The sequence below is a fragment of the Apodemus sylvaticus genome, chromosome 19, assembly GCF_947179515.1.
Source record: "Apodemus sylvaticus chromosome 19, mApoSyl1.1, whole genome shotgun sequence".
Classification (NCBI taxonomy): domain Eukaryota; kingdom Metazoa; phylum Chordata; class Mammalia; order Rodentia; family Muridae; genus Apodemus; species Apodemus sylvaticus.
The window spans coordinates 61,336,508-61,364,322 of record NC_067490.1 but is presented as its reverse complement, the minus strand read 5'-3'; the positions used below and the strand labels follow the sequence as shown (position 1 = coordinate 61,364,322).

Below are 27,815 nucleotides of genomic sequence, written 5' to 3'. Positions count from 1 at the left end.
CAAAACTGTCACTCCAAAGTCTAGATGGGGATTTTTGAGACTTCCTTTATCAATGCTATCAATATAAAAATCTTTGCCCTAATCACATGTAGACTCTTTAGGCAAGGTTAATAGGCAGCAACATTCTTTTCCAAAACATAATAACCGTTTCCAAAATTGAAATAATTGTAAGCACCCATGTCTCTCATATTCCTATTCCGAACTCCTCTTAACTCCCACTTAATTCATGATTATATTAATTAGGTTTGTCTCCAGTATGTGTTTTTTTTTTTTTTTATGTCTTTGGAGATTACTGTAACCTGCAAAGGCTTTACCACATTGATTATATTCATAAGGTTTCTCTCCAGTATGTGTTCTTTTATGTATTTGGAGCTGACTGAGTCTCGCAAAAGCTTTACCACATTGATTACATTCATAAGGTTTCTCTCCAGTATGTGTTCTTTTATGCATTTGGAGAACACTGAGTCTTGCAAAGGCTTTAGCACATTGACTACATTCATAAGGTTTCTCTCCAGTATGTGTTCTTTTATGATACTGGAGATGACTGGGTCTTGCAAAGGTTTTACCACATTGGTTACATTCATAAGGTTTCTCTCCAGTGTGTGTTCTTTTATGATGTTGGGGATCTCTGGATCTGACAAAGGCTTTACCACATTGATTACATTCATAAGGTTTCTCTCCAGTATGTGTTCTTTTATGTATTTGGAGATCACTGAGTCTTGCAAAGGCTTTACCACATTGATTACATTCATAAGGTTTCTCTCCAGTATGTATTCTTTTATGAACTTGGAGATCTCTGGATCTTGCAAATGCTTTACCACAGTGATTACATTCATAAGGTCTCTCTCCAGTATGTGTTCTTTTATGTATTTGGAGATCACTGGGTCTTGCAAACGCTTTACCACATTGATTACATTCATAAGGTTTCTCTCCAGTATGTACCCTTTTATGATATTGAAGATGATTGGGTTTTGCAGAGGCTTTACTACACTGATTACATTTATAGGGTTTTGCTCCACTATGACTTCTTACATGCCTGCAACAATAATTGGCACATTTGAAATCTTTACAACATTCATTACCCTGATCAATCATTGTATCAGTATCACTTAAGTGTACAATTTGGTCCAATGGTATAGAAGGATCAGACCTTAAAGTTTTATCACATTATATGTTGATGGTGTTTTCCCACATTATGGGTTGCTGAAGATACCTTTGATAGTTACTGCATGTCTCATATTTATAATATCTGTTTTTATATGGGATTGCTATATGAAAAAATATACATCCTATTGTACTTCCTATCTCAAAAAATAGGAACCACTTAGAGCTTTATAACATTGTTTGCATTCATAGTTTTTCCTCTAGTGCAAATAATATCACATCCAATGTGAACCAAGAGAAACAGAAGATTTTCCAAATTCTAGTACTCATAAAAATTTACTGAAGTGTGAGTTTGGGGAAGTTTGCAATAAATTTAGAAAACCAATTAATTGCAAACTTCTATCATAATCAGAAAGTCTAATAATCCAAAATACTACATATACTCTCATTGTTTTGGGATAGAAAAAGTTACATTGGTTAGGTCAATATCCCTATGCTCATGTAACTAAAAATTATTGTGACACATGATATATCTTTTAAAGAAGAACAAATGAAAGATTTTTACACACATTGCATTCACACTGCTTGATATTTTGTTCCTCATAGACATTTGATATTTTGATTAAGGTTTCTCCATGACATCATTCTATACTCTCATAAACTGAACTCTCAGTTATTTTTAGCAATGTCACTACACGAATATTAGTACCACAAAGAAACATGGACTATTAACTTACTAAAAGATTGTGGATATACATTTATCACTATTTAATATGCAACATCTAAATAATATAAGACTGCACAGATTGGAGGATTCACTGCATAGCACTAATGAAGCTGTAAATCAAATAAAGTTATCACTAAAGGCATTGTTTCCCTGTCTTCTTTTTAAGGGAATGCCTTGCATACAGAAATCACATAATCTACAGTGAGGTGCATGGTTTTAAGAGAATATTATAATCTTAGCTACATTTAAATGGCTGAAATTTAACACTCTTGCATTAATTTAATGCTTCCAGAAAATACTAATTTTGGTAGAGGCACAATTGTTTCAGCTTGCACATGAAAATTACCTTTCATGATCTCTAGAAGTTTGACATTGTTCTTCAATATGATGGTCTTTCCAATGGGAACTTAAAATGCAATTCCAGAAAAGGAATGATTTAGATTGGAAAACAGATACAATTCACGTTACTGTGAATTTTCACAGCACTGAACCTGGTAGATTCAGCACAATCTTCCTGGTTCTCAACTGAAATAACAGGATATCACCAATAACGAAGAAACATCTCTCCATTATTTTGAAAGTCATAAGAAAACTCATAGTCTTACGTATAATAGTGAAGTTCCAGTAGGTCTCCAGCATCACATCTTTGTAGAGATTCTTCTGTGAAGGATCAAGTAAATTCCACTCTTCTGAAGTGAAGTTCACATGCACATCAACAACAGTCACTATATCCTAAAATACCCCACAAACGTGTACAACACAAAACATGATACTGATATCACTGTGAAGTAAATGTATACTTTGCCACAAAATATTTATTTAATTTTGGTGCTTCCTCCAATTATTTCCTGATTCGGAAGTTATAATTTAATCACCATGTCATTTTTGAAGGAAACTGAATGGTGTGGGGATACCCATGGGGCCCACACCCACTAAAAGCAAAAAAAGAGGTGATTTGGAGGAAGGAGTTTGTGAGGGCAAGGGACCTAGTGTGGGGACAGTGATCAGGGGAATGTAAAATATATAAACTATTGGAGATAAAAAAAAATTAAGGAAGAATGAACTTTCTAAATCTACATACATTGTCATCTCCCCTAATAGGTCTCTGGAAAAGACTCTCATACATGACCTTCCACAAATTCTACAAAGAAAGCCAGACAGGACAGACAAGCATTACAGAATTCCTCCTATCTTGATGCTTTATGTTTCATTAAACTGCATTGTGGCCCTGTTCATGATAGTTTCACGCTCTTCCTTGGGTGAAAACGCATTCACTCTCCTGTGATCCTAATAGTCTTTATGGGCTCCCACACTGTTCAAAGTTCTAAAGTCTCCTCTGACACTCAAGGCAACAGCTGAACAGCCACATATCGTAATTCAGAAAACATGTTTTATCTTTCCAGCATGGAATGACACAGAATACTCCTTCATATTCCAATAATAGGAACGTGGACATATGGAGAGAAGATTGGACCAAGACAAGAAACACATCAGGACAAACACCAAATCCTATATCTTTGTCTTAACCAAATTGGACTTCAGTTTCTAAAGGCTTAGGTAGCACTCTTCTGTAACTTCACATACATCTCTCAGTTTGGTTATTCCCTCTCCCTATATGCCTCTCTTTTTAGCAGATTTATCAATGCCTAAGGTATCAACACATTATGACCCCCAAATGCAAGTTAACCATCATACTCACAACTTCTAGGCAATGAAATCTGAGAGCCTTAACTGAGGCTCTGACTCTGCCAACAGATAGCTAGAATAGTGCAAAAGTGAAACCATAAAGGAATAATCCATGACCTTGAATTTTTCTTCTGTCACTTTCCAGAACCAGCATAATATGGGTGATCCTATCAAGTTTAGCTTCTATGTTGATGCACCCTCTCTCACTTTTACCACAGTTGAAAGTTTCTTCTTGGATCTATGAAATAATTTTCCCAGTTCTTGAACTAATTTTCGACTTTGCAGGAGGAAGAATTTCACATAGGCCACCTCCTCAGGCATATACCCACCAGAGAATTTGATCCACTAAATTCATATCTGTATTATTTATAATACCTAGAAACTTGAAAAAGTCCAGATGTCCTTCAACTGAAATGTGGATTTAGAAAAGGTGTTTTCTTTTAAAATATGAATACTATTTAGCTATTAAAAGCAAGCACATCATGAATTTTGTAGGCAAATGGATACAACTATGAATTATCATCCAGACTGAGATAACCCAGTCACAAAAGGACAACCTAGTATGTATTCACTAACAAGTGATATTAACTATAAAGTACAGGGTATCCACACTGCTCTCCATAAACCAAAAGAAGCTAACCAAGAAGGAAGACTGAAGTGAGCATGGTAGAGTCTCACTCAGAAGGGGGAATAAAGCAGTCATAGGAGGCACATATATGAGAGAGAACTGTATAAGAGAGCAGATAAGAAATGTGAAGTGGGAGAGAACAGGAACAGGTGTGGTCAGAGATAAATGACAACTAGGACAATAAATTGAAATCTGCAGCAGGTGAGGGTAGACGCGTGTGGTATCTTTATTATTTGTCAGAGATGACAAATTTGAGGGCACCAAGGAGTCTTTGGGGGTAATCTAAGCAGAAATACATGTCAATGAGTTATGGACACTGAAGAGGCCCCATCCTGAAGCCAGGCAGAACCCCCAGTGGAGAGTTAAGAACACAAACATAACCAAAGTCCTTTCCACTCAAAATTTGTGCTGTCTACAAGAATTGTTGTTAAAAAGATGAAGCAGAGAATGAGGGAATATCCATATTATACCCAGACTAGATTGAGACCCATCCCATGGACAAGCACCAATCCCTAGCATTACTGAGGATTCTATTTTGTTTTACTTCCAGAGAGTATCTTAGCATAATTGTCCTCCAACACTGTCCATCCAGCACCTGACTGAAATAGATGCAAACACCCACAACCTATCATTGGACAGAAAACAGGGGGGCTTTTGGAATAGTTGTGTAAATGATTGAGAACCTTTGAAGGAACAGGATATCCATAAAAAGACCCTCAGTGTCAACTAAACTGGACACTAGGAGACTTTAAGAGATTGAATCACAAAGTAAAGAGCATACACAGAATAGACTGAGTACCCTACACACACACACACACACACACACACACACACACATATTTTACAGGAGCTACTCAGTTTTCATCTGTTTCCCCCAATAAATGTAGCAGGAGATGTCCCTTATGCTGTTGCCTGTCTGTCCAAACTGTTCCCCTAACTTGGCTGCCTTTTCTGACCTCAGTAAGAGAGATATGCCTAATGATGAAGACACTTGACATTCCATGGTTGGTGGATAATCCTGTGGTCCCCACACTCATTGAAGAGATAAAAATGAGTTAGGATGAAGGACTTTATACGGTGGAATGGAGAGATGGGAGAAAGAGGAATTTAAATTAAATAAATAAAGAATAACTAAATAGGTGGGGAAATGAATACATACTTATAAATAGAATACACATTTAGAAATTAGCTCATTATTTTAAATTTTAACCCACTCAATATTTCATGGTGTAAGGGAAAAGAATTATTTTTACCAAAGTGTCCCGCGCTACCGTCTCGCCAGCAAAACGACGCGGCACACTCAGGTTCCTTCTGTAGAATGCTTTAATGGCTCTTGAGAGGCAGAGCATAAGCTTACAACCACGGAGACTCTAACGGTCTGAAAAACCGTCCCCTTATATAGGCTGGTAAGCCCGCCTAGGACGTGGCACTTCCTAATTGGTTGTAGCTCATCAGCCCATATTACGCCACGAGGTAGGCAGAGACCGAAGGACGTTAAATCACTTCAGGCATGCGCACTGATTTGAATCGCCGGTTAAAGATACATTTTAACTAGATGCGAATGCCACCTTGTAGTGGAGTTTGCAGGAGCAACGGGCGGCCCCTCACACCAAAGTATCATAAAAATGACCACTTGCTACAATTTACCTAGTATCTATTTTCCTTTAAAATGCTATGATCTCAAATTCCTCTGGCTGCAAACTGTCAACTTCAATCTTCCAAGTCCTGTGAGAACAACCGATTTAGATCCATAAACAGCTTTATATGACTTTTGCCACCTCAATTTATGATAATTTCCACTTTCCTTCAAAAGAGAACCTAGAATCTGTCCAACAGCAAAATCATTTTTTTGATAATGCTTTTATTGTTTTTGTTCTTGTACTTTGCTACTCTGCTGCTATGATGGAATCCTCTGAGAATAAGCATCTCAGGTAATAAAAGGTTGTTGTCATAAAAGAATGGTTCTGTCAGATCACAGCTCACCACTTTGGGTGCTTAGAGTAGAACCTTAAAGTACAAACTGAAGGTAAAAGCATGGACAAACATTGCCTCCTGGCTTGCTTCCATACTGAGTCAGTGTCCCATGCTCTGGTAGATCTCTCATCCAACCCAGGCCCACTTGCTTATGAATATTGTCACCCTCCATGCAAGAAACATCCCACATCTATCATCCACACTATTTCACACAGACAGCAACCAGCTATTCTGATGAGGGCACATCCTCAAGTGAGGCTCCTTCAGATGACTGTAACTCTGAAATGTTGGCAGATTCACATCTTTCTTGACTACATTTCTTGTGGATTGCTAAGATGAACTCTTTCAGTCAACCACCCACCTAGCTTTCAACATTAGTCCGAATTCCCTCTTGAATATATGCAGCAAACAGGTAACTAAAGAGACAACACTTAGGCAACACTCTCTAAATATCCAGATGGCAAACTCTAACCCAGGAATAAAACTCGCACTAAACAAGACAAACGCACTAACTAATACCTAGAGATATTATCACCACAAACCCAGATGGCTAGACATCAACATAGGAATATAATGAATAACAGCCAGGAAACTATGTCACCAAGAAATCCAAGTTATGCTTTCACATCAGGTCCTGAAAAACTAAAAAAAAATGCAAGATATCTGAAGCAGAAGAGGTTGTATGGGGGAAGGGAGAAGAGTGAGAACCTTAGGTTGAGATTGAAGTTCACAAGAGAACATGAAGACAGGCAGACAGACTGGAAGCACGGAAAGAGCAATGAGGGAAGAAAAAAAATAATAGAGCGCATGTGCAGGGAACAGAGACAGGGAACAAAAATAACAGGCTGTCCATGTATATAATGCACAAACTAGAAACAGCAGCAGGTGAGAGAGGCAGATAATGACTTACGAATATCCTATGTCATTGCTTCTCGGCCTTTTGGCTAAGATCAAGTGTAAAATATCCTATGTCACTAAGAACAGGCCATTGAAATTTTCTGTACACTGTCAATTATTTAGGCAAGGCTCTCCCCCAAGAATAAGGATGGAAGACAGAATCACAAGCATTAAAAAATGAATAGAAAATATGGATAAATTATTTGAAAAATCTGAAATATAAACCTTTCCTGGTACTAAAAAAAACCAAGAGATCGCAACATATGAGAAGTGAAAAACACAAATGTTTAGAGAAGAAGAAGGATGAGAAGGAGAAGGATGAAGAGAAGAAAGGAGGAGGAGGAGGAAGAAGAGGAAGTAGAGAAGAAGGAGAAGGAACTCTGGGCAGTGGTGGCACATGCCTTTAATACCAGCACTTGGGAGGCAGAGGGAAGTTGATTTCTAAATTCGAGGACAATCTGGTCTACAGAGTGAGTTCCAGGACCGCCAGGGCTACACAGAGAAACACTGTCTTGGAGAGAGAGAGAGAGAGAGAGAGAGAGAGAGAGAGAGAGAGAGAGAGAGAGAGAGAGAGAGAGAGAGAGAGAGAGAGAGAGAGAGAAGAAGAAGACGAAGAAGAAGAAGGAGGAGGAGGAGGAGGAGGAGGAGGAGGAGGAAAAAGAAGATAAAGGTCTGGAAAATATTTCTAATAAAATCATAAATGAAAATTTCCTTAAGAAAAGTAGTTGTCTCTTAATGTACAAGAAGCATCTAAAATACCAAACAGAGTAAGAAAAAGTCCATTTGCAAAATAATAATCGTATTAAACTCTTAGCCATCTCTCCAGTCCTATTCCTGCCTTCTTAATGTATATTATCAAAGTATAAGGGCTTGGACACAGTTACTACATAGTCATAGAAACTACCAGAGCTTATACAAGAAAGCAATTGGTCCAAATATTTTGAATAGATTTACAATCATCCATGATACTAAAGTTATCAAGAGGTCATGGCCTGAACTAGCAAGTAAGAAAAACGTTTAGACATCTCACAGGAAGTCACATCTGGTTGATGTTTCTAATCTAACCCCAGAGGACCCACAACCTCAGCTCCCACTGCTCAGCCACCTGTTTCTCCCCTTTCTTGGCAGATATCTTCTGCTCACCATGACTCGATTTCAGAGCTTCCCTGAGGCCCCCTCACAGTACCCACAACAGAGATCAAAGCTGCACACAGAGAACACCACAAAAAGTCACTTAGAATCCCGCTTCTTTGTCTGACTCGCAGGTCTAGCTGGCGGGCTTGATTGGCCAGTGAGTCTAATCCTTCCTACAGGTTAAGGCCCTTCCTGTCCAGGGCCAGTCCCTTTCAAGATCAAAGGATTGGTTTACACTTAATTAGCATTTAGGCCCACTCTCCAGGAGGAATCTCACTCCACCCAGCCCTGGGGGAGGACTTACCTTACTGGTTGCCTGTCCCTCCCATCTGTTAGCAATAATCCAGACTTAGACATTTAGACCTTTCCTGAAATTTCCCCACAGGACTTGCCTGCTTCTTCCAGAAATCAAGGTGAACAGCTTTCATAGCCCAATATTCAAGGTGCAGTGGAGCTGTCAATCTGACTCAGGAGGGGAAAGTTTACCAGGTTATTAGCATTAAAGAGGGATTTTAGGAAGCAAGAATTATTTTGGCCTGGCGGTTGTGGCACACACCTTTAATCCTAGCACTTGTTAGGCAGAGGCTGTCAGATTTCTGAGCTCAAGGCCAGGTTGTCTACAGAGTGAGTTCCAGGAGAGCCAGGGATATACAGAGAAACAGTGTCTCGAAGAACCAAGAAAAAGAAAATAATAATAATAATAATAAAGATTTTTTTAAAGGGGCTTGTGAGATGGCTCAGACGTTAAGAGCGCTATCTGCTCTTCCAAAGGTCCAGAGTGCAAATCCCAGCAAGCACATGGTGGCTTACAACCATCTGTAATGAAATCTAACTTCCTCTTCTGGGGTCTCTGAAGACAGCTACAGTGTACTTAAGCATAATAAATGAATGAATCTTAAAAAAAGAATTTTGTTTCTTGGCTTCATTCTGGCCTCAGGGAAATTGCAGCTCCCTTTCGCCAGATGATAGGTGACAAGCAACCCTGGGAGAAAAGCCAGAAACGTAAGGGAAATCATGTTGAGCAATATTATTAGCCAGCACATCTTCATCAGTGGGTAAGTGGAGAAAAAACACAGTTTGAGTAATACAATTTCTCTAGATAAACATATCTGAAATCATAAAGGAAATAAATCTAAGTATGTAGAAAGGGTTGTTAATAGAATGTCCCAATAAAGACTGCCAGCTAAAGAGAATTAGAAAAATCAAGGACTGGTTGACTTCATGTTGCAGGATATTACAACTGATTTTCTGTATAAACTAGAATTTTGACGAAATAAGTACATACTAATGCCAGTTTCAAAAAAAAAAAAAAAAGAAACAAACAAACAAAAAAAGAAATCGACATTTTTTGTTAAAAAAAAAGTAGAGGCTCAGAACCAAAAAACACAAAACAAAGCAAAAAAAACCACTTGCTCAATATCCTATATATATGTAGGTGGCCAAGAGAATCTATAGCCTAGATCAAATGTGGATCTAAACATCTCAAAATATCAAGATTAAGAAAGGGTTTCTTACTTCAAAAGGTATAATTAAGAAATATTGAATCAGGCGGTGATGGTGCACACCTTTATTCCCAGCACTTGGGAGGCAGAGGTAGACAAATTTCTGAGTTTCAGGCCAGCCTGATCTACATAGTGAGTTCCAGGACAGCCAGGGCTACACAGAGAAACCCTGTCTTGAAAAACAAACAAACAAACAAAAAGAAAGAAAGAAAGAAAGAAAGAAAGACAGACAGACAGACAGACAGACAGACAGACAGACAGAAAGAAAGAAAGAAAGAAAGAAAGAAAGAAAGAAAGAAAGAAAGAAAGAAAGATCATATCAGTAAGGAGGGTTTGCATAAGAATTAAATGTTTAAAGGGTTACAGTGAAGATCAGGGTAAGGTTGTTAGGGTTAGTGTGATTAGGAAATTTAGGGGTTAAGTTAGGGTTAGAGCTTTAGGGTACGTCCCAAGTTGAAGGCCAGGGTTAGGGTTAAGGTGGTAAACATTATTATTGATGGTCTCGCTGAGTCTATAGTATGCATTTTACACCAAGAAGAAATATTAGGGTTAGGGTTTGGTCCAGGGTTAGGGCAAAGGATTTGTTGTGGTTTGTGAAATCAGCTACTATCTTTTCTCTCCTCTGCCTTCTGTGTACTCATTTTCAAAATATCAACATCTGTTTTCCAGCCTGAAGGAAAGTGGAAAGTAAATTATCCAAGAATATGGGATTTCCTTATCCAAGAGTTTGGGATTCCCTGACTGGAAATCAGTCTGGGGAACTCCTGGGGAACCTGGTCACATAAAATAGAAAACCACGATCACTTTGGTTGTTCTACATTTCATTTGGGGATCCTCCCTCATAATATGGAAGCAATCATGGAACATCATGATCTTCTTTGATAATGATATCATGAATATAGCATGGGCCATGTGTCTTCACCACAGATTTAGTTAATATAACCACTCTGTACAAGATATGATTCTTGAATCAAGCCTTCTGAGTCAAGGAGATCACTATTACACAAAGAAGAAGTATCAGGCCTACAAGCTTGCTTCCTTTGTTAGTATGCTTGTTTTGGAAGTATATGACTGCGCAAACATTTAGGTTCTTTTGAGAAGCTATTAAATATGTAAGGTAGAATCTATCAGAATGAAAACAAAACATTAAGTTATAAAACTAGTAATGTATACAATTGAACAGTTAGATTCATATCTGTCTTGTTTTTTTAAAGTATTTAATCCATTAAGTATGGAATGTTCCCCCTGCATGTATTCCTGCAGGCCATAAGATGGCACCAGATCCCATTACATAAGGTTATGAGCCACCATGTCATTGGTAAGAATTGAACAGATGGCCCGTGTAAGAACAGCCAGAGCTCTTAACCTCTGAGCCATCTATCCAGCCCTATTCCTGCCTTTTTAATGTATATTATAAAAGACAAAAGGCTTTGGACACAGGTGCTGCATAGTCACAGGAACTACCCATGCTTCTACAAGAAAGCTTCTGGTCCAGATGTTTTGGACAGATTTACAATCAGCCATAATACTGAAGTAGTAAGTAAGTGTCACCACTAGAAATCTCACAGGATGTCACAACTGGCTGATGTTTCATATTCAACTACATAGAGGACGCACCACCGCAGTGCCCATTGAGCAGCCACCTGTTTCTCCCCTTTGTGGGCAGATATCCTGTGCTCACCATGTCTTGATTTCAGACCTTCCCTGAAGCAGTAGCCATGACAGTTATCAAAGTGATTTCTGTACTGGGTACTGGTGCTGTACAGAATACCTAATGCCTAACCCACACGTGTGATCCAACTCAGCCCATGTTGCTGTCAGCATGGACTCCATCAGCAATCTGAGGGAGCTGCTTTGTCTGTCATCTGTGGTACCACAACAGGGAAAGCCATTATTAAGTGATGTCAACTCACATTCCTTTCTACAGGTAGATGAACATTATCTTAACCACCCAGATACTTAATTCTCATCATAACTGTAAATTAAATTTCCCAGAACATGATGATCAGCATGTCACCAAAAAAGTGAAATGCCTTCCTCCTGAACTCTTAAGACTGGTGGTGGTGGTGCTGCAAGTCTTTAATCCCAGCACTCTATAGGCAGAGGCAGGTAGATCTCTTGTGAGATCAAGGCCAACCTGGTCTACAGAGCAAGTTCCAGAACAGCCAGGGCTACACACACACACACACACACACACACACAAAACTGTCTTGAAAATCAATAATAATGATGATGATGATGATGATGATGATGATGATGATGATGATGGTGATGATAAAGTGCTGTTATATATTTTTTCACTGTTTTGAAATCCAGACTCAACAGATGGGCAATTCTAGTTTGGTTTTGTTATTAAAGGAAGGCTAGGAAGCTCTTCAACAATTCTCTTAGTTTCAACACTGCCTTCACAATTGCAAAACTGTGTTTCGATGTTCTTCCAAAAGGAAAGGAAGAATACACTCAGACATAAATAATGGTGAACCTCCATGATAAGAAAATAGAAAAAGAAAATGGGTATCCAGATCAGAACTAGCATGTCCCCCCAACACACGCACACACACACACACACACACACACACACAGCTCTGCAAGACCCAGCTTCATTTCAAAATCTCTTCAGTCCTAAATCTTCAACTGTCCCTGAGTCTTCACCTCTCCACTGACTTTCCTGGACTCTCATACTGGCAAGGCTCAACTGCTACTCATTTTCACTATCCCTTGTCTTAGTCAAGGTTTCTATTCCTGCACAAACATTTTGACCAAGAAGCAAGTTGTGGAGGAAAGGGTTTATTCAGCTTACACTTCCATGCTGCTGTTCATCACTAAAGGAAGTCAGGACTAGAACTCAAGCAGGTCAGGAAGCAGGAGCTGATGCAGAGGCCATGGAGGGATGTTTCTTACTGGCTTGCTTTCCCTGGCTTGCTCAGCCTGCTCTCTTATATAAACTAAGAATACCAGTCCATGGATGGCCCCAATCCACAAGAGACCCTATGCTCTTGATCACTAATTGAAAAAAAATGTCCCAAGGTTGGATCTCATGGAGGCACTTCCCCAACTAAAGCTCATTTCTCTGTGATAACTCCATCCTGTGTCAAGATGACACACAAAACCAGCCAGTACATCAGACGCCTTGTGAACCTGACACACCAACATATCACTATTAATCCTCAACCCTTACTTTCTTATTCATCCCCAAGATGAATAAAAGTTCCACAGGCTTTATATATTAAAAATTCTATCCCTTTAAAATGTCCAATATCTTTTAAAAATTCAAAGTCTCTTAACTGTGGGCTCCATTAAAATACATTCTTCCTTCAAGAAGGAAAAATATCAGCGTACAGTCACAATCAAAAGGAAAAAAATCAAACTCCAATATCTGGAATCCAAATCACCTGCTCACCATTTTCTGGGCTCCTTCAAGGGCTTGGGTCACTTCTCCAGCTATGCCGTTTGTAGCACAACCTTGCCTTCTAGGACCCAGGTGCCTGTACTCCACTGCTGTTATTGTTCTTGGTGGTCATTAGATGGCACTGACATCTCCAAAACACTGCTGTTTTCTGCTGTAACTAGGTTTTACCAATAGCCTCTCGTAGGCTTGCTTCATGATGCCAAGCCTCAACTCGTATGCATGACCGCTTCATTTCTGGAACATCAAGTTCAACTGAGTTTGCACCTTCAACAATGGCCTTCCATGGCCTCACACAGTGCCAAGCCTCAGCTGTTCTTCATGACCCCTTCATGCCTTCAAAACCAGTACTGTCAATGTGACACTTACACATTACCTATTCTAACCACAGCACAATGTACAACCGTGGTTATCTCTGGAACACATCTTCTGTGCTCTCAGAACACACTTCCCAGAAGATTTCACCTCAGTGGTGCTGGTCTCTTCTTAATCACCACTCATTTCTTAGCTCCAGTAAGAAGCCATAAATAGTCCCAATAATGTAAAAGATTTTGCTTTAGAAGTTCTAATATCGCTTTTCGCCAAGATGGCGCCGAAAGCGAAGAAGGAAGCTCCTGCCCCTCCCAAAGCCAAAGTCAAAGCGAAGGCCTTGAAAGCTAAGAAGACAGTGTTAAAAGGAGTCCACAGCCACAAAAAGAAGAAGATCCGAACGTCATCCACTTTCCGGCAGCCCAAGACCCTGCGGCTCCGGAGGCAGCCAAAATACCCTCGAAAGAGTGCGCCCAGGCGAAACAAGCTTGACCACTATGCTATCATCAAATTCCCCCTGACCACCGAGTCAGCCATGAAGAAGATAGAGGACAACAACACGCTTGTGTTCATTGTGGATGTCAAGGCCAACAAGCACCAGATCAAACAGGCTGTGAAGAAACTCTATGACATTGACGTGGCCAAAGTCAACACCCTAATAAGGCCTGATGGAGAGAAGAAGGCGTATGTTCGCTTGGCTCCTGATTATGATGCTCTAGATGTTGCCAACAAGATTGGGATCATCTAAAATGAGTCCAGATGGCTAATTCTAAATATACACATTTTTTTCACCATAAAAAAAAAAGAAGTTCTAGTATCTTGTTAATCACAGGTGATTCTTCAGCCCCAGCAAACCAAAGCCACAGGATCTTCACAATCAAAACAGCAATAGCTATGATAAGATTCTTAAATTTTCCCTCTGAAATTTTACAAGCCAGTCCATAATTTTCTGCACTGTTCTCAACTTTATCATACAAACTCCTACAGAACATTCCACAGAGCTCTTAACAACCAATGGCTCTTCTAGCCCAAAGATCCCAAGTCCTTCTACAGTGCTCCACAAAACAATGGTCAGGTTGTCACAGTGATACCCCACTATCCTGGTATCAATTTCTCATAGTCAGGGTTTCTAATCATGAGACAACTTCAGATGACTATAGCTCTGAAATGTTGAAATGTTGGAAGTTTCACCTCACTCCTGACTATGACACCTAGTGGATTGCTAAGATTTTCTTATCCTGCACACCTCCCCTCCTTGCATTTAACATTAAACAGCAATTTATCTTGAATATAACAAATAGGTCTGTAAAAGTGACAACACTCAGCCAATACTATTAAAGTCAAGGCAGAAAACTGTAACAGAGGAATAACTCCCACACATACAAGACAAACTGAGAAACTAGTACCTCGATCAATAATTATCACAAATGCAGATATTTAGACAACAGCATAAAAGATAACAATACCAGTCAAGAAAATAAGTCACCATCCTCAGGTTCTCACTCCTTTTCTTTTCCACAAACAACCTCTTTTGTATCAGAGCGCTTGTGTTTTACTTTTTCAGTATATGTTGGAGAAATAAGAGGAGGAGGAAGAGGAGGAGGAGGAGGAGGAAGAAGAAGAATCAGCATAAAGAAAAGAATTTCTGAGTAAATCACAAATGAAAGCTTTCCTTTACTAAAGGAAGGTGCCTGTTAATGTACAAGAAGCATCAAAAATACCAAACAGATTGGGAAAGAGACTTTTGCCACATCATAAGCAAAACACTAAACATATTAGTTAAAAAAATTACAGCAGAAAAAGATTAATAAACAAAGCAAAACAAAAACTAGTAATGTTTGAAATTAGAACTATTAGATTCGTATCTGTGTTCTTTTTTTTTTTAAGGAATAAATTCATTACTTATACAATGTTCTCCCTGCATGTATTACTGCAGGCCAGAAGAGGGCACCAGATCCCATTACATATGGTCATGAGACACCATGTGGATGCTAAGAATTGAAGTCATGGCCTGTGTAAGAACAACCAGAACTCTGAACCTCTGAGCCATCACTGCAGGCCTAATCCTGCTTTCTTAATGTATATTGTAAAAGACAAAAAGCTTTGGACACAGGTGCTGCATAGTCAAAGAAACCACCCAAGCTTCTACGAAAAAACAACTGGTCCAGTTATTTTGGACAGAATTACAATCAGTCATGATACTGAAGTTATTAAGAAGTCATGGCCTGAACTAGCAAGTAAGAAGAACCACTAGAAACCTCACATCTGGCTGATGCTTCCGATCCAACCCCAAAGTGGACCCACAACCCCAGTACATACAGCTCAGCCACATGCTCCTTCCCATTGTGGGCAGATATCCTGTGCTCCTCATGTCTTGATTTCAGCATTTCCCTGAGGTCCCCTCACAGCAAACAACAGCAGAGCTCAGAGCAGGACACAGAGTATCATTCAAGCTGCACAGCCACAGGGAACACACCAAAAGGCACCCGGAAGATCCCGCCTCTTTGTCTGACTGGAAGGTCTGTCTGGCGCCCTTGATTGGCCAGTGAATCTTAGCCCTCCTCAGGTTAAAGAGTGCTTCTATCCAGGGCTACACCTACTCAAGCTCTCAGGAGTGGTTTGCAGTCCATTACATTTGAAATCAGATTCCAAGAGGTATCATACCCCACCCAGCCATGCTGGAGGGACAACTTTCCAGCTCAGGGAGGTCAGCTGCCTGCTCCCCCCTCTCTGAGCCAGGACCCTGCACTTACCAGTACCTGTGCCTGAGCTTTCTTCAAAGCATTTGTCTTCTTTCCATAATCATGATGAACAGCTTGCCTAGACCATTACTGAAGGTGCATTAGACGTATCAATCTGACCCAGGAATTGATGACCCAATGTATCACCCATGTTACTGACATAAAACATTGATATTTAGAAACAACAATTTTAACCAGGCAGTGGTTGTGCATGCCTGGAATCCTTGCACTTGGGTGGCGTGCAGGTGAATCTCTAAGTTCGAGGCCAGCCTGGTCTACAGAGTGAGTTCCAGATCAGCCTCTGCTATACAGAGAAACACTGTCTCCAAAAAAGAAAGAAAGAAAGAAAGAAAAGAACTAACAAAAACAAACCAAGTGTTTTGTTTTTTGTCTAAATCCTGGGCTCAGGGAAACTGAAGCTCCCTTCTCAAACAACCTCATAAGAAAAGTTAGAAACATAAGGGAAACACTGTTGAGCACTATTACTAATCATCACATTTTCAACAGTGGCAAATTAAAAAAGAAAATACAGTTGGATTAGTACAGATTTTCCAGATAAGCCTATCACAAATCATAGAGAAAATGAATCTGTGTCCTCCCATATTTAAAAAGAACCTGAACAGACAAGCAGCGGTAGTGCACACATTTAATCCCAGCTCTTGGGGGGGACAGAGGCAGGCAGATCTCTTGTGAGTTTAAGGCCAGCCTGGTCTACAGAACAAGATCTAGGGACAGCAAGGGCTAATGATGGAACCCTATCTCAAAAAACAAAACAAAAGAAAACAAAAAACAACAACAACAAAAACCCAGAATAACAGCCAAATGAACAAAAACCCTTGACAAGTATGCCAAATGTCCCACCGATCTCAAACATGCTCCAAGTCCATCCCCTTAACAATCCATTGAGGACCCATCCAGATCATCTTCCCCCACAGCCTCATCTCATCCTGACAAGTCATCAGCACTTTAATTAACAGCAAGCTCACTGGATGATGCTTTAAGACTGAGTCTCAGGAGTCACACTTCTGCATTTTATTGCAAGGTAAATCCCACTTCCAAATGTTTGTATTTTAAATAAAAACATTTTAAGGTTTTAGTTTTTAAATCAAATCCTATTCATAGCATGTCTATTATGGAGGCCTTTAAGGAGAAAAAATATCAAAACTTATACATCTTTACCTTTTCTAGACATCTGGGACATTCACTCATTATTATTTTATTTGAGTCCTCTAAGTGGAGAGGAAAATCTGTCCTATTTCTTGTAAGAAATTTAATTTTAGGATCTGTCAACATTTTAAATGCACTGTTGTTATTTTTAAAATATATGCATGCATACTTGCATAAGGCTCATCCTAAGCTTTCCATGTAACCATTCCCTGGGCACTCAATAACTTATTATATGCCAGGCTCCCTGCCTAACACATCAACTCCACTATCTCATTTGTTGAACAAATAAACTCTCATCATCTCTGCAACACCAGGCCAGGCATAAGAAGTAGCTATGACAATTATCAAAGTGATTTCTGTACCAGATACTGGTGCTGTGTGGAATACCTAATGCCTAACACACACATGTCATCCAACTCAGCCCATTTTACTGTTAGCATGGTTTCCAACAGCAATGCTGGGGGAGCTACAGAATCTTCCATCTCTGGTAGCATAACAGGGAAAGCTATTATTAAGTGATGTCAACTCACATTCCTTTCTACAGGTAGATGAACATTATCTTAACAACCCAGATACTTAATTCCCATCATAACTGTAAAGTAAATTTCCCCAAACATGATGATCAGCATGTCACCAAAAAAGTGAAATGCCTTCCTCCTGAACTCTTAAGCCTGGTGGTGGTTGTGCAAGTCTTTAATCCCAGCACTCTGTAGGCAAAGGCAGGCAGATCTCTTGTGAGATCAAGGCCAGCCTGGTCTACAGAGCAAGTTCCAGAACAGCCATGTCTACACAGAAAAAAAAAATGTGTTGAAAATAAATAATAATAATAACAATGATGGTGATGATAAAGTACTGTTATACATTTTTTCATTGTTTTGAATTCCAAACTCAATAGATTAGCAATTAGAGTCCTGTTTTGTTTTGATTTTTTTAAGGGAAAGCAATGAAGCTCTTCAATGACCTACTAAGTTTCTACATCACATTTCCAATGGCAATACTGTGTTTCCAAATTGCTCCAAAAGCGATCAGGAGATGGAAAGGAAAATTACATGCAGACATAAAGAATGGTGAACCTCCAAGATAAGACAATAGAAAAAGAAAATACGTAACTGAATCAGGACTAGCATGTCCCCCCACACACACACACACACACACACACACACACACACACACACACACACACAGCTCTACAAGACCCAGCTTTGTTTCAAAATCTCTTCAGTCCTGACTCTTCAACTGCCCCTGAGACTTCACCTCTCCACCGACCTTTCCTGTTCTCTCATACTATCAAGGCTCAACTGCTACTCATTTTCATTATCCTTTGTCTTAATCAAGGTTTCTATTCCTGCACAAACATCTTGACCAAGAAGCAAGTTGGGGAGAAAATGGTTTATTCAGCTAACACTTCCATGCTGTTGTTCATCACTAAAGGAAGTCAGTACTGGAACTCAAGTAGGTCAGGAAGCAGGAGCTGATGCAGGGGCCATGGAGGGATGTTTCTTACTGGATTGCTTCCCCTGGCCTGCTCAGCCTGCTTTCATATATAAACTAAGAATACCAGTCCATGGATGGTCCCAATCCACAACAGACCCTCCCTCTTAATCACTAATTGAAAAACATGGCCCACAGTTGAATCTCTTGGAGGAACTTCCCCAATTTAAGCTCATTTCTCTGTGATAACTCCAGCCTGTGTCAAGTTGACACACAAATTCAGCCAGTACATTTGACCCCTTGTCACATGACACACCAATATATCACGATTAATCCTATACCCTTACTTTCTTATTCATCCCTAAGATCGAAATAGATTTTCAAGTCCCATACTCTTTACATATTAAAAATTCAATTCCTTTAAAAGGTCCAATATCTTTTAAAATTCAAAGTACTTTAAAAATTCAAATTTTCTTAACTCTGGGCTCCACTAAAATAATTTCTTCCTTCAAGAGGGAAAAATATCAGGTTAGTCACAATCAAAAGCAAAACTCAAACTTAAATAGTTGAATGTCTGGAATCCAACTCAAGAACATCCAGGCTCCTCTGAGGGATGGGGTCATTTCTCCCACTCTGCCCTTTGTAGCACACAACTTGTCTTCTAGGGTCCAGCTGCCTGTACTCCACTGCTGCTGTTGTTCTTGGTGGTCATCTCATGGTACTGGCATCTCCAAAACACTGCTGTTTTCTGCCATAACTAGGCTTCACATATAGCCTCTCCTAGGCACTTTTCATGGTGCCAAGCCTCAGCTCCTATGCATGACCCCCTTAAGTCCTGGGCTTTCAATTGCAACTGAGATTGCACCTTCACCAAAGGGCTTACATGGCCAGCCTCTCACAGTGCTGCGCTTCAGCTGTTCTTCTTGGGACTTTCACACCTTCAAAACCAGTACTGTCTGTGTTACACATATGCACATTATCAATTCCAACCACAGCACAAAGTACAACTGTGGTTATCTCTGGAACACAGCCTCTGTACTCTCAGAAAACACTTCCCAGAAGATTTTAGCTAAGTGGTGCTGGGCTCTTCTTAATCACTGCTAATTTCTTAGCTCCTGCGAAGGAGCCATCAATAGTCCCAGTAATGTAAAAAGTTTTGCTTTAATAGTTCTAGTATCTTGTTAATCTCAGCTGATTCTTTAGCCCCAGCTAACCAAAACCAAAGAATCTTCACAATCAAAACAGCAACAGCCCTGAAAAGAATCTTAAATTTTCCTTATTAAATTTCACGCGCCAGGCCAACATTTTCTGAATTGTTCTCAAGATTATCATACAAGCTCCTACAGAAAATTCCACAGAGCTCTTAACAACCAATGGTTCTTCTAACCCAAAGTTCCAAAATCTCTGAACAATCCTCCCCAAAAGAATGGCCAGGTTGTCACAGGGATACCCCATTATAGTGGTACAAATTTCTCTTAGTCAGGGTTTCTATTCCTGCACAAACATCATGACCAAGAAGCAAGTTGGGGAGGAAAGGGTTTATTGAGCTTATACTTCCATACATCTGTTCATTACCAAAGGAGGTCAGGATTGGAACTCAAGCAGGTCAGGATTCATGAGCTGATTCAGAGGACATGGAGGGATGTTTCTTACTTGCTTGCTTCCCCTGGCTTGCTCAGCCTGCACTCTTATGTAACCTAAGAGTACCAGTCCAGGGATGGCACCACCCAAAAGGGGCCCTCTCCTCATGATCACTAATTGAGAAAATGCCCCACAGTTGGATCTCATGGAGGCACTTCCCTAACTGAAGCACCTTTTTCTGTGATAACTCCAGTCTGAGTCAAGTTGACACACAAAACTAGCCAGTACACTCTTTCACTCACTTGACTGCCTTGTCTAAATTCAGTAAGAGAGCTATGCCTAACCATGCAGAGAGTTGAAATTCCATAGGTGTTTGATATGCCAGTGATGCACACGCTTCTTGAAGAGATAAAGGAGTTAGGGATAAGAGACTGTGTAAGGTGGAAAAGAGAGATGGGAGAAAATGGAATTTAAATAAAATTAATAATAAATAAATAAATAAATAAATAAATTAGTGGGGAAGTGACAAATACATATAAAAAGAATGAAAATTAAGAAATCAGCCCATTATTTTTAAAATTTACCCCACTCTATATGCAGGTATAAGACAAGGAAAAAGTGTTTTTGGCAAAATATCACACAAATGACCTCTCACTAAAATTTACAGTTTCTGTATTCCTCTGATATGCTATGTTCTCAATTTTCTCTGGCTGCATACTGTCAAGACTTCCATCTTCCGGGTCCTGTGAGAAAAAAAAATGATCAAATACCATCCACAGATTTCTATGAATTTTACCATCTCAATTTCTGATATATCCTATATTCCTTCAAAAGAGAACATAGATTCTGTCCAGCAGCAAAATCATATATTGATACCATTTGTTGTTGCTGTTCTAACTTGCTATTCTGCTTCTGTGCTGGAATCCTCTGGCCAAAAGGATCTCAAGTAATAAATGGTTGTTGTGAATGGATCTGTCAGACCACAGTTCACTACTTTGGGAGATTAGAGTAGAAACTGAAAGGACAAACTGAAGGTAAAAGCATGGACAAACATTATCTCCTGGCTTGTTGTCGTCCTTGGTCAGTGTCCCATGCTAACGTAGCTCTTTCATGCATCCCAGACCCACTTGTTTATGAATATTGTTACCCTCAGTGGAAGAGCCTTCCCACATCAATCATCAATACTATCTCACACAGATAGAACAACCAGCAATTATGACAAAGGCACACCTTCAAATGAGGCCTGTTCAGATGACTGTAGCTCTGGAATACTGAAATGTTGGCGGCTTCACCTCTCTCCTGACTACATCTCCATGTGGATTGCTAAGATTATGTCTTCCTGCCAACCTCCTATCCTAGCTTTCAATATTAGCCAGCATTCCCTCTTGACCATACCCAACAAGCAGAGCAGTAAAAGGGGTAACACTCAGTCAACACTATCTGATAATCTAGACAGCAAACTATAACCCAGGAATAACTTCCCATCCAAACTAGACAAACTGAGAAACCTTACTTAACCTAAAATAACCACACATGCAGATGCTTAGACACCAGCACAGAAAGATAAGGTATTCCAGCCAGGAAAATAATTCAACATCCTCCGATTTTTAATACTCTGCCTCGCTTCATACAACCTCTTTTGAATCAATGAGTTTAGTTTAGTTTCTCAAGACATATTAGTGAAGGAGGAGGAGAAGGAGAAAGGAGAGGAGGAGGAGAAGGATGAAGAGAAGAAGAAGAAGAAGAAGAAGAAGAAGAAGAAGAAGAAGAAGAAGAAGAAGAAGAAGAAGAAGAAGAAGAAGAAGAAGAAGAAGATCAATAAACATAAAGGTCTAGAAAATATTTCTACAGAAATCATAAATGAAAACTTTTCTAAACTAAAGAAGATGACTGTTAATGTAGAAGAAGCATCAAAAATACCAAACAGATTGGGAAAGTGTCTCTTTGCCACATAAAAATCAAAACACTAAACATATAATTTAAAGAAATATAAAAAAACTACAGGAGAAAAAATAACAAACTAAACAAAACAAAAATTATTAATGTATGAAATCAGAACTATTAGATTCATATCCAATTTATTATTTTAAGGATTGAAATCATTATTTATATAAAGTTCTCAGTACATGTATTCCTGCAGGCCAGAAGAGGCCACCAGATCCCATTACATATAGTTATGAGTTACCATGTGGTTGGTAAGAATTGAACTCATGGCCTGTGTAAGAATAGCCAGAGCTGTTAACCTTTGAGCCATCTCTCCAGCCCTAAGCCTGTCTTCTTAATGTATATTATAAAAGACAAAAAGGTTTGGACACAGGTGCTGCATTGTCACAGAAACCAACCATGCTGCTACAAGAAAGCACCTAGTCCAGATGTTCTGGACAGAATTACAATCAACCATGATACTTAAGGTAATTAGATGTCATGGCCTGAATTAGCAGGTAAGAAGCAGCAATAGAAACCTCACAGAAAGTCACATCTTAATGATGCTTCCAATCCAACCCCATAGAGGATCCACAACCCCAGCACCCACTGCTCAGCTGCATGTTCCTTCCCATTGTGGGCAGATATCCTGTACTCACCATGTCTTGATTTCAGAGCTTCCCTGAGGACTCCTCACAGCACACAACAGCAGAGCTCAGAGCAGGACACAGAGAAGCATTCAAGCTGCACACCCACAGGGAACACCTCAGAAGGAGAAGGTGAGGGCAAGAGTGAAGAAGATAAATCAGCATAAATGTCTAGAAAACATTTCCAATAAAATCCTAAATGAAAATTTCCTAAACTAAAGAAGGTGCCTATGTAAGAATAGCCAGAGTTATTATAAATATATAGCCAGAGTTAATGTAAAAGCATCCAAAATACCAAACAGTTTGGGGATAATTCCCTTTGCTGCACAATCAAAACACTAAACATCTAAAGTAAAGCAATTAAAAAAAACTACTAAAGAAAAAAAAAAACAAAAAAAAAAAAAACAAGTTACCCTGGAACCTAGCCCCACCCAACCTACAGCCCTTGACCCCATCCAGCTCCAACTTGATCATTTATGTTCCTTGGGAAAGTGTCAGCCCAGACCTCTGTAAACTCTACCAGGTCTTTGTCATTTCACAGCCCAGCCTGTCTCATTAAAGAACTGGATTCACTTTATTGGCCTGTGAATTCCCTACCTAACTCAGCAGCTCACAGGCAGAAGCAAGGGCCGGGCACACAGCCCAGCAATACAGGGCAGCCCAGGCTCTTCTTCCATTCCCACAGGAGTGTCCTGCCAGGAGGCCACTGTCCCCTCCTGGAGGAGCACAGAGAGGGTTTGCACTCCGCCCTGCTGCAAACTTCGCCCCCCCCCCGCCCCCGCTGCAAACTTTCCAGAGCAGAGCGGGAAGCCTGCGACTTGCCAGTCCACTGTCCCTGCCCAGAGCACAGAGAGGGTTTGCACTCCTCCCCACTGTAAACTTTCCAGAGATGGAAGCCTGCACCTTTCCCGGCCACTGTCCCTGCCTGGAGCACAGAGAGAGTTTGCATTCCTTCCCCCTGCAAACTTTCCAGAGCGGGAAGCCCACGCCTTGACTGGCCATTGTCCCTGCCCAGAGGAGCACAGAGAGGGTTTGCACCCTGCCCCGCTGCAAATTTTCCAGAGCGGGAAGCCCAGTCCTTGCCTGTCCACTGTCCCTCCCAGGAGCACAGAGAGGGTTTGCACTCCACCCCGCTGCAAACTTTCCAGAGCAGAGCGGGAAGCCTGCGAATTGCCAGTCCACTGTCCCTGCCCAGAGCACAGAGAGAGTTTGCACTCCACCCTGCTGCAAACTATCCAGAGCGGGAAGCCTGCGCCTTGCCTGTACACTGTCCCTGCCCTGAGCACAGAGAGAGTTTGCACTCCGTCCCCCTGCAAACTTTCCAGAGCGGGAAGCCCGCACCTTGCCCGGACATTGTCCCTGCCTGGAGGAGCACAGAGAGGGTTTGCACTCTGCCCTGCTGCAAACTTTCCAGAGTGGGAAGCCTGTGCCTTGCTGGTCCACTGTCCCTGCCCGGAGCACAGAGAGGGTTTGCACTGTAAACTTTCCAGAGCAGGAAACCTGCGCCTTTCCCGGCCACTGTCCCCGCCCAGAGCACAGAGAGAGTTTGCACTCAGTCCCCCTATAAACTTTCCAGAGCAGAGCAGGAAGACCGCGCCTAGCCAGGCCTTTCCAAACTCACATACCACGTCTGCGGAGACGACAGGAGGATAGAGCAGAGTGACTCCAGAGCTCACAGACACCCGCAGCATGGAGCACTATCTTCATCCGAATGCGCACGCGAATGCGGTCCCGTTCCACAATTCCAGGCCGGGCTGCTCAGAGCCCGGGAAGCTCAGCAATCCCAGCAGCTGTAAATGCGCATGATCACCTCCTTTCCACCCCTGCCAGACCTCCGACCAACACGCACATTCAAACTCCCAGCCCAATTTCATTCAGAAAATAGAAGACAGGAAATGACATCATTCCAGGAGGCTGGATGCTGGGACGGCGCCACAGGGATGTCAGGGGTGGGGCCAGCGGTCTCCAGGTGATGGACAGGGACTCCAACATGGCGCCCGCCAGGGGCTGAGATGCAGGCTCATGGGGTGGGGGCGGGGCTCTGGTGATGTCAGGGGGCGCGGCCAGCGGTTGTTGGGTGACAGTCAGGGACTCCAACATGGTTCCTGCCCTGGGCTGAGATAGAGGGGCGAGGGGCGGGGTCGGCGTGGGTCAAGGGCAGGGCCAGCAGTCTCTGAGTGACTGACAGTAATGCCAATGTGACATTTTCACTGAATTTGAAGAAATATATAAATATGTGTATTAAAATTGAAGAATTTGATGTACAATAATACACATGAAAGTATACACATAGATAATACATCAAAACTGATTGAAAAACCATGTAAAAAATTCTAATCAAATTGATGGCTTTCATGGAAAATACTTCTTATAAAATTGAAGAAATATACAGAAAATTTATTTAAAATTAAGATTTGGCATTGAAAATAAATATACATAAAAAGTTGACAAAGAAAACTAAATGTGTAGGCAAACTCAGTTTTAGGAAAAAATTGAAAAATAAAGTGTTAAAATTCAAGAATCTGTTGGAAAATAATAATGGTAAAAGATAAATCATCTTTACTAAATCAAGCATTTACAAACATTTTCTTATTAAATTGATGATTTTCATGGAAAATATTTCTGATAAATTGAAGCAATATATAGAAAAGTAATGTTAAATTGAAGATTTTCATGGAAAATTACTCAGATAATATTGTGTACATAAAAACATCTCTAAATAATTGAAAATTAAATAGAAATATTTTCTGATAAAATTAAAGTTTCTCTTAACTAATATTCAAGTAATATTAATATATATATATAGATATGTGTTAAAAATGCAGAATTAGATGGAAAATATTATAGTATAATAGTAAACATAGAAAATATACCTAGATCATTGTCCAAGAACCTAGAAACAATTTTGATAAAATTGAAGATTTTGATGGAAAATATTTCTAATACAATTGAAGTAATATACAGGAAATATATTATAATTTAAGATATCAGAAAAGATAATACAGATAAAATATTAGACATATAAATATTTCTAAACTAATTGAAAAAGGTAGTAGAAACATTTACTGAAAATATTTGTGAGAAAATTGAGTAGAACTTGAAATAGTGAAGGTTTTAATCGAAAAATAATACAGATAAATGGTAGACATTGAAGGGAGCAAGGATTTCTCAGAATCCATAGTTGAGGCAGCAGGCAGACTTAGAGCCCGGGCATGCAGGACAACCTGAAGCAAGGTTGTGATTGAGTCATTCCACAAACAGACCAGCCATAAAAGATAAGGGGCATGCCTGGGAAAACTCCTATGGGTCATATATCATCTGGACTGGAGTCTCCTGTCTCCTGTCTCTTGGATGCAGTTTACTAATGTCAAAGTTACCTTCCTGATAACAAACTAAATCTCCCTCTTACATTGCTGATGGCCCAAGCTGTATGTATGCCAAAAAGCCCCCTCTGCACACCAGAATCCTCCGTCAATATTTGGATCAGCAAATCATGTGTAACCACGCCAAAACCCCTTGACGTTTCCTATATAAACCCCTAACTTTTGAGCCTCAGGGTCGACTCCTCTGTCTCCTGTGCGAGATACGTGTCAGCCCAGAGCTCCGATAATAAACTGCCTCGTGTGTTTGCATGAAGTTGGTCTCCTGCAGTTCCTTGGGTGTACACAATCCCGAGCATGGAGTGGGGGTCTCCACAAAAGGAGGTCCTACAAAAGGATTTACCAATCTTAGGACGTAGTGACAGTAAGTAGCATTTAGCTGATGAAGGACTCCCTTAAAAAGACTCCACAGATGAATAGTGTGCTAAGCAGGGTGGTTAGAGACTGGGATGCTGGGATTCATGTGTTTGTTCATCAGGTTTGTTTAGAAATCTGTCTACAAACTGTAATGGGGACAACTGTGATGTACAACCAGCCAATGTAAACACGCACATAGCAAAAAACAGGTCTGCCACAAGCTGCTCACCCTGTCATTACAGAGTCACAACCAACAGTAAGGCCTAGTGTGTCTGACTCCCCCATTTTTTATTAATATTTTTATTTTCTATATTCTTTGTTTACATTCCAAATGATTTCCCCTTTCCCGGATCCCTCCTCCCCATATGTCCCAGAAACCTTCTTCTCTCCATCCATTCTCCAATCACCTCCCTCCTTTTTCTCTGTCCTTATATTCCCCTCCAATGCTAGATCAATCCTTTCCAGGATCAGGAATCTCCCAATACTTCTTCATGGGAGTCATTTGTTATGTGAATTGTATCTTAGGTATTCAGAGGTTCTGGGATAATTAATATCCACTTATCAGAGATTGCATTCCATGTGTATTCTTTTGTGGTTGGGTTACCTCACTTAGTATGATATTTTCCAGTTCCAACCATTTGCCTACGAATTTCATGAATTCATTGTTTTTAATTACTGAGTAGTAATCCATTGTGTAAATATACCACATTTTCTGTATCCATGCCTCCAATGAGGGACATCTAGGTTCTTTCCAGCTTCTGGCTATTATAAATAAGGCTGCTATGAACATAATGGAGCATGTGTCTTTATTGCATGCCGGTGTATCCTTTGGGTATATGCCCAGGAGAGATATAGCAGAGTCCTCCAGAAGTGCCATGTCCAGTTTTCTGAGGTACCGCCAGACTGATTTCCACAGTGGTTGTACCATCTTGCAACCCCACCAGCAGTGAAGGAGTGTTCCTCTTTCTCCACATCCACACCAACACCTGCTGTCTCCTTAGTTTTTGACCTTAACCATTCTGACGTGTGAGGTGAAATCTCAGGGTTGTTTTGATTTGCATTTCCCTAATGACTAATGATGATGGGCATTTCTTAAGGTGTTTCTCAGCCATCTGAATTTCTGCAGGTGAAAATTCTTTGTTTAGATCTGCACACACTTTCACTCATCGTTTCTTATATCTTGTTCTTACAATCTTTTGTTAGAAAAGAGCATATTATATA

General features: G+C 40.3%; 1 protein-coding gene and 1 pseudogene across 1 annotated transcript; one reads left to right on the top strand and one right to left on the bottom strand.

Moving 5' to 3' along the window:
• Positions 1–27,815, bottom strand: part of LOC127669341 (zinc finger protein 431-like) — a 140,522-nt pseudogene that overhangs the window by 95,638 nt on the left and 17,069 nt on the right.
• On the top strand, positions 13,636–14,166 carry LOC127669955 (60S ribosomal protein L23a-like). Its single transcript, XM_052164218.1, has one exon. The coding sequence runs from the start codon at positions 13,645–13,647 to the stop codon at positions 14,113–14,115; it is 471 nt and encodes a 156-aa protein (XP_052020178.1). The 5' UTR covers positions 13,636–13,644; the 3' UTR covers positions 14,116–14,166.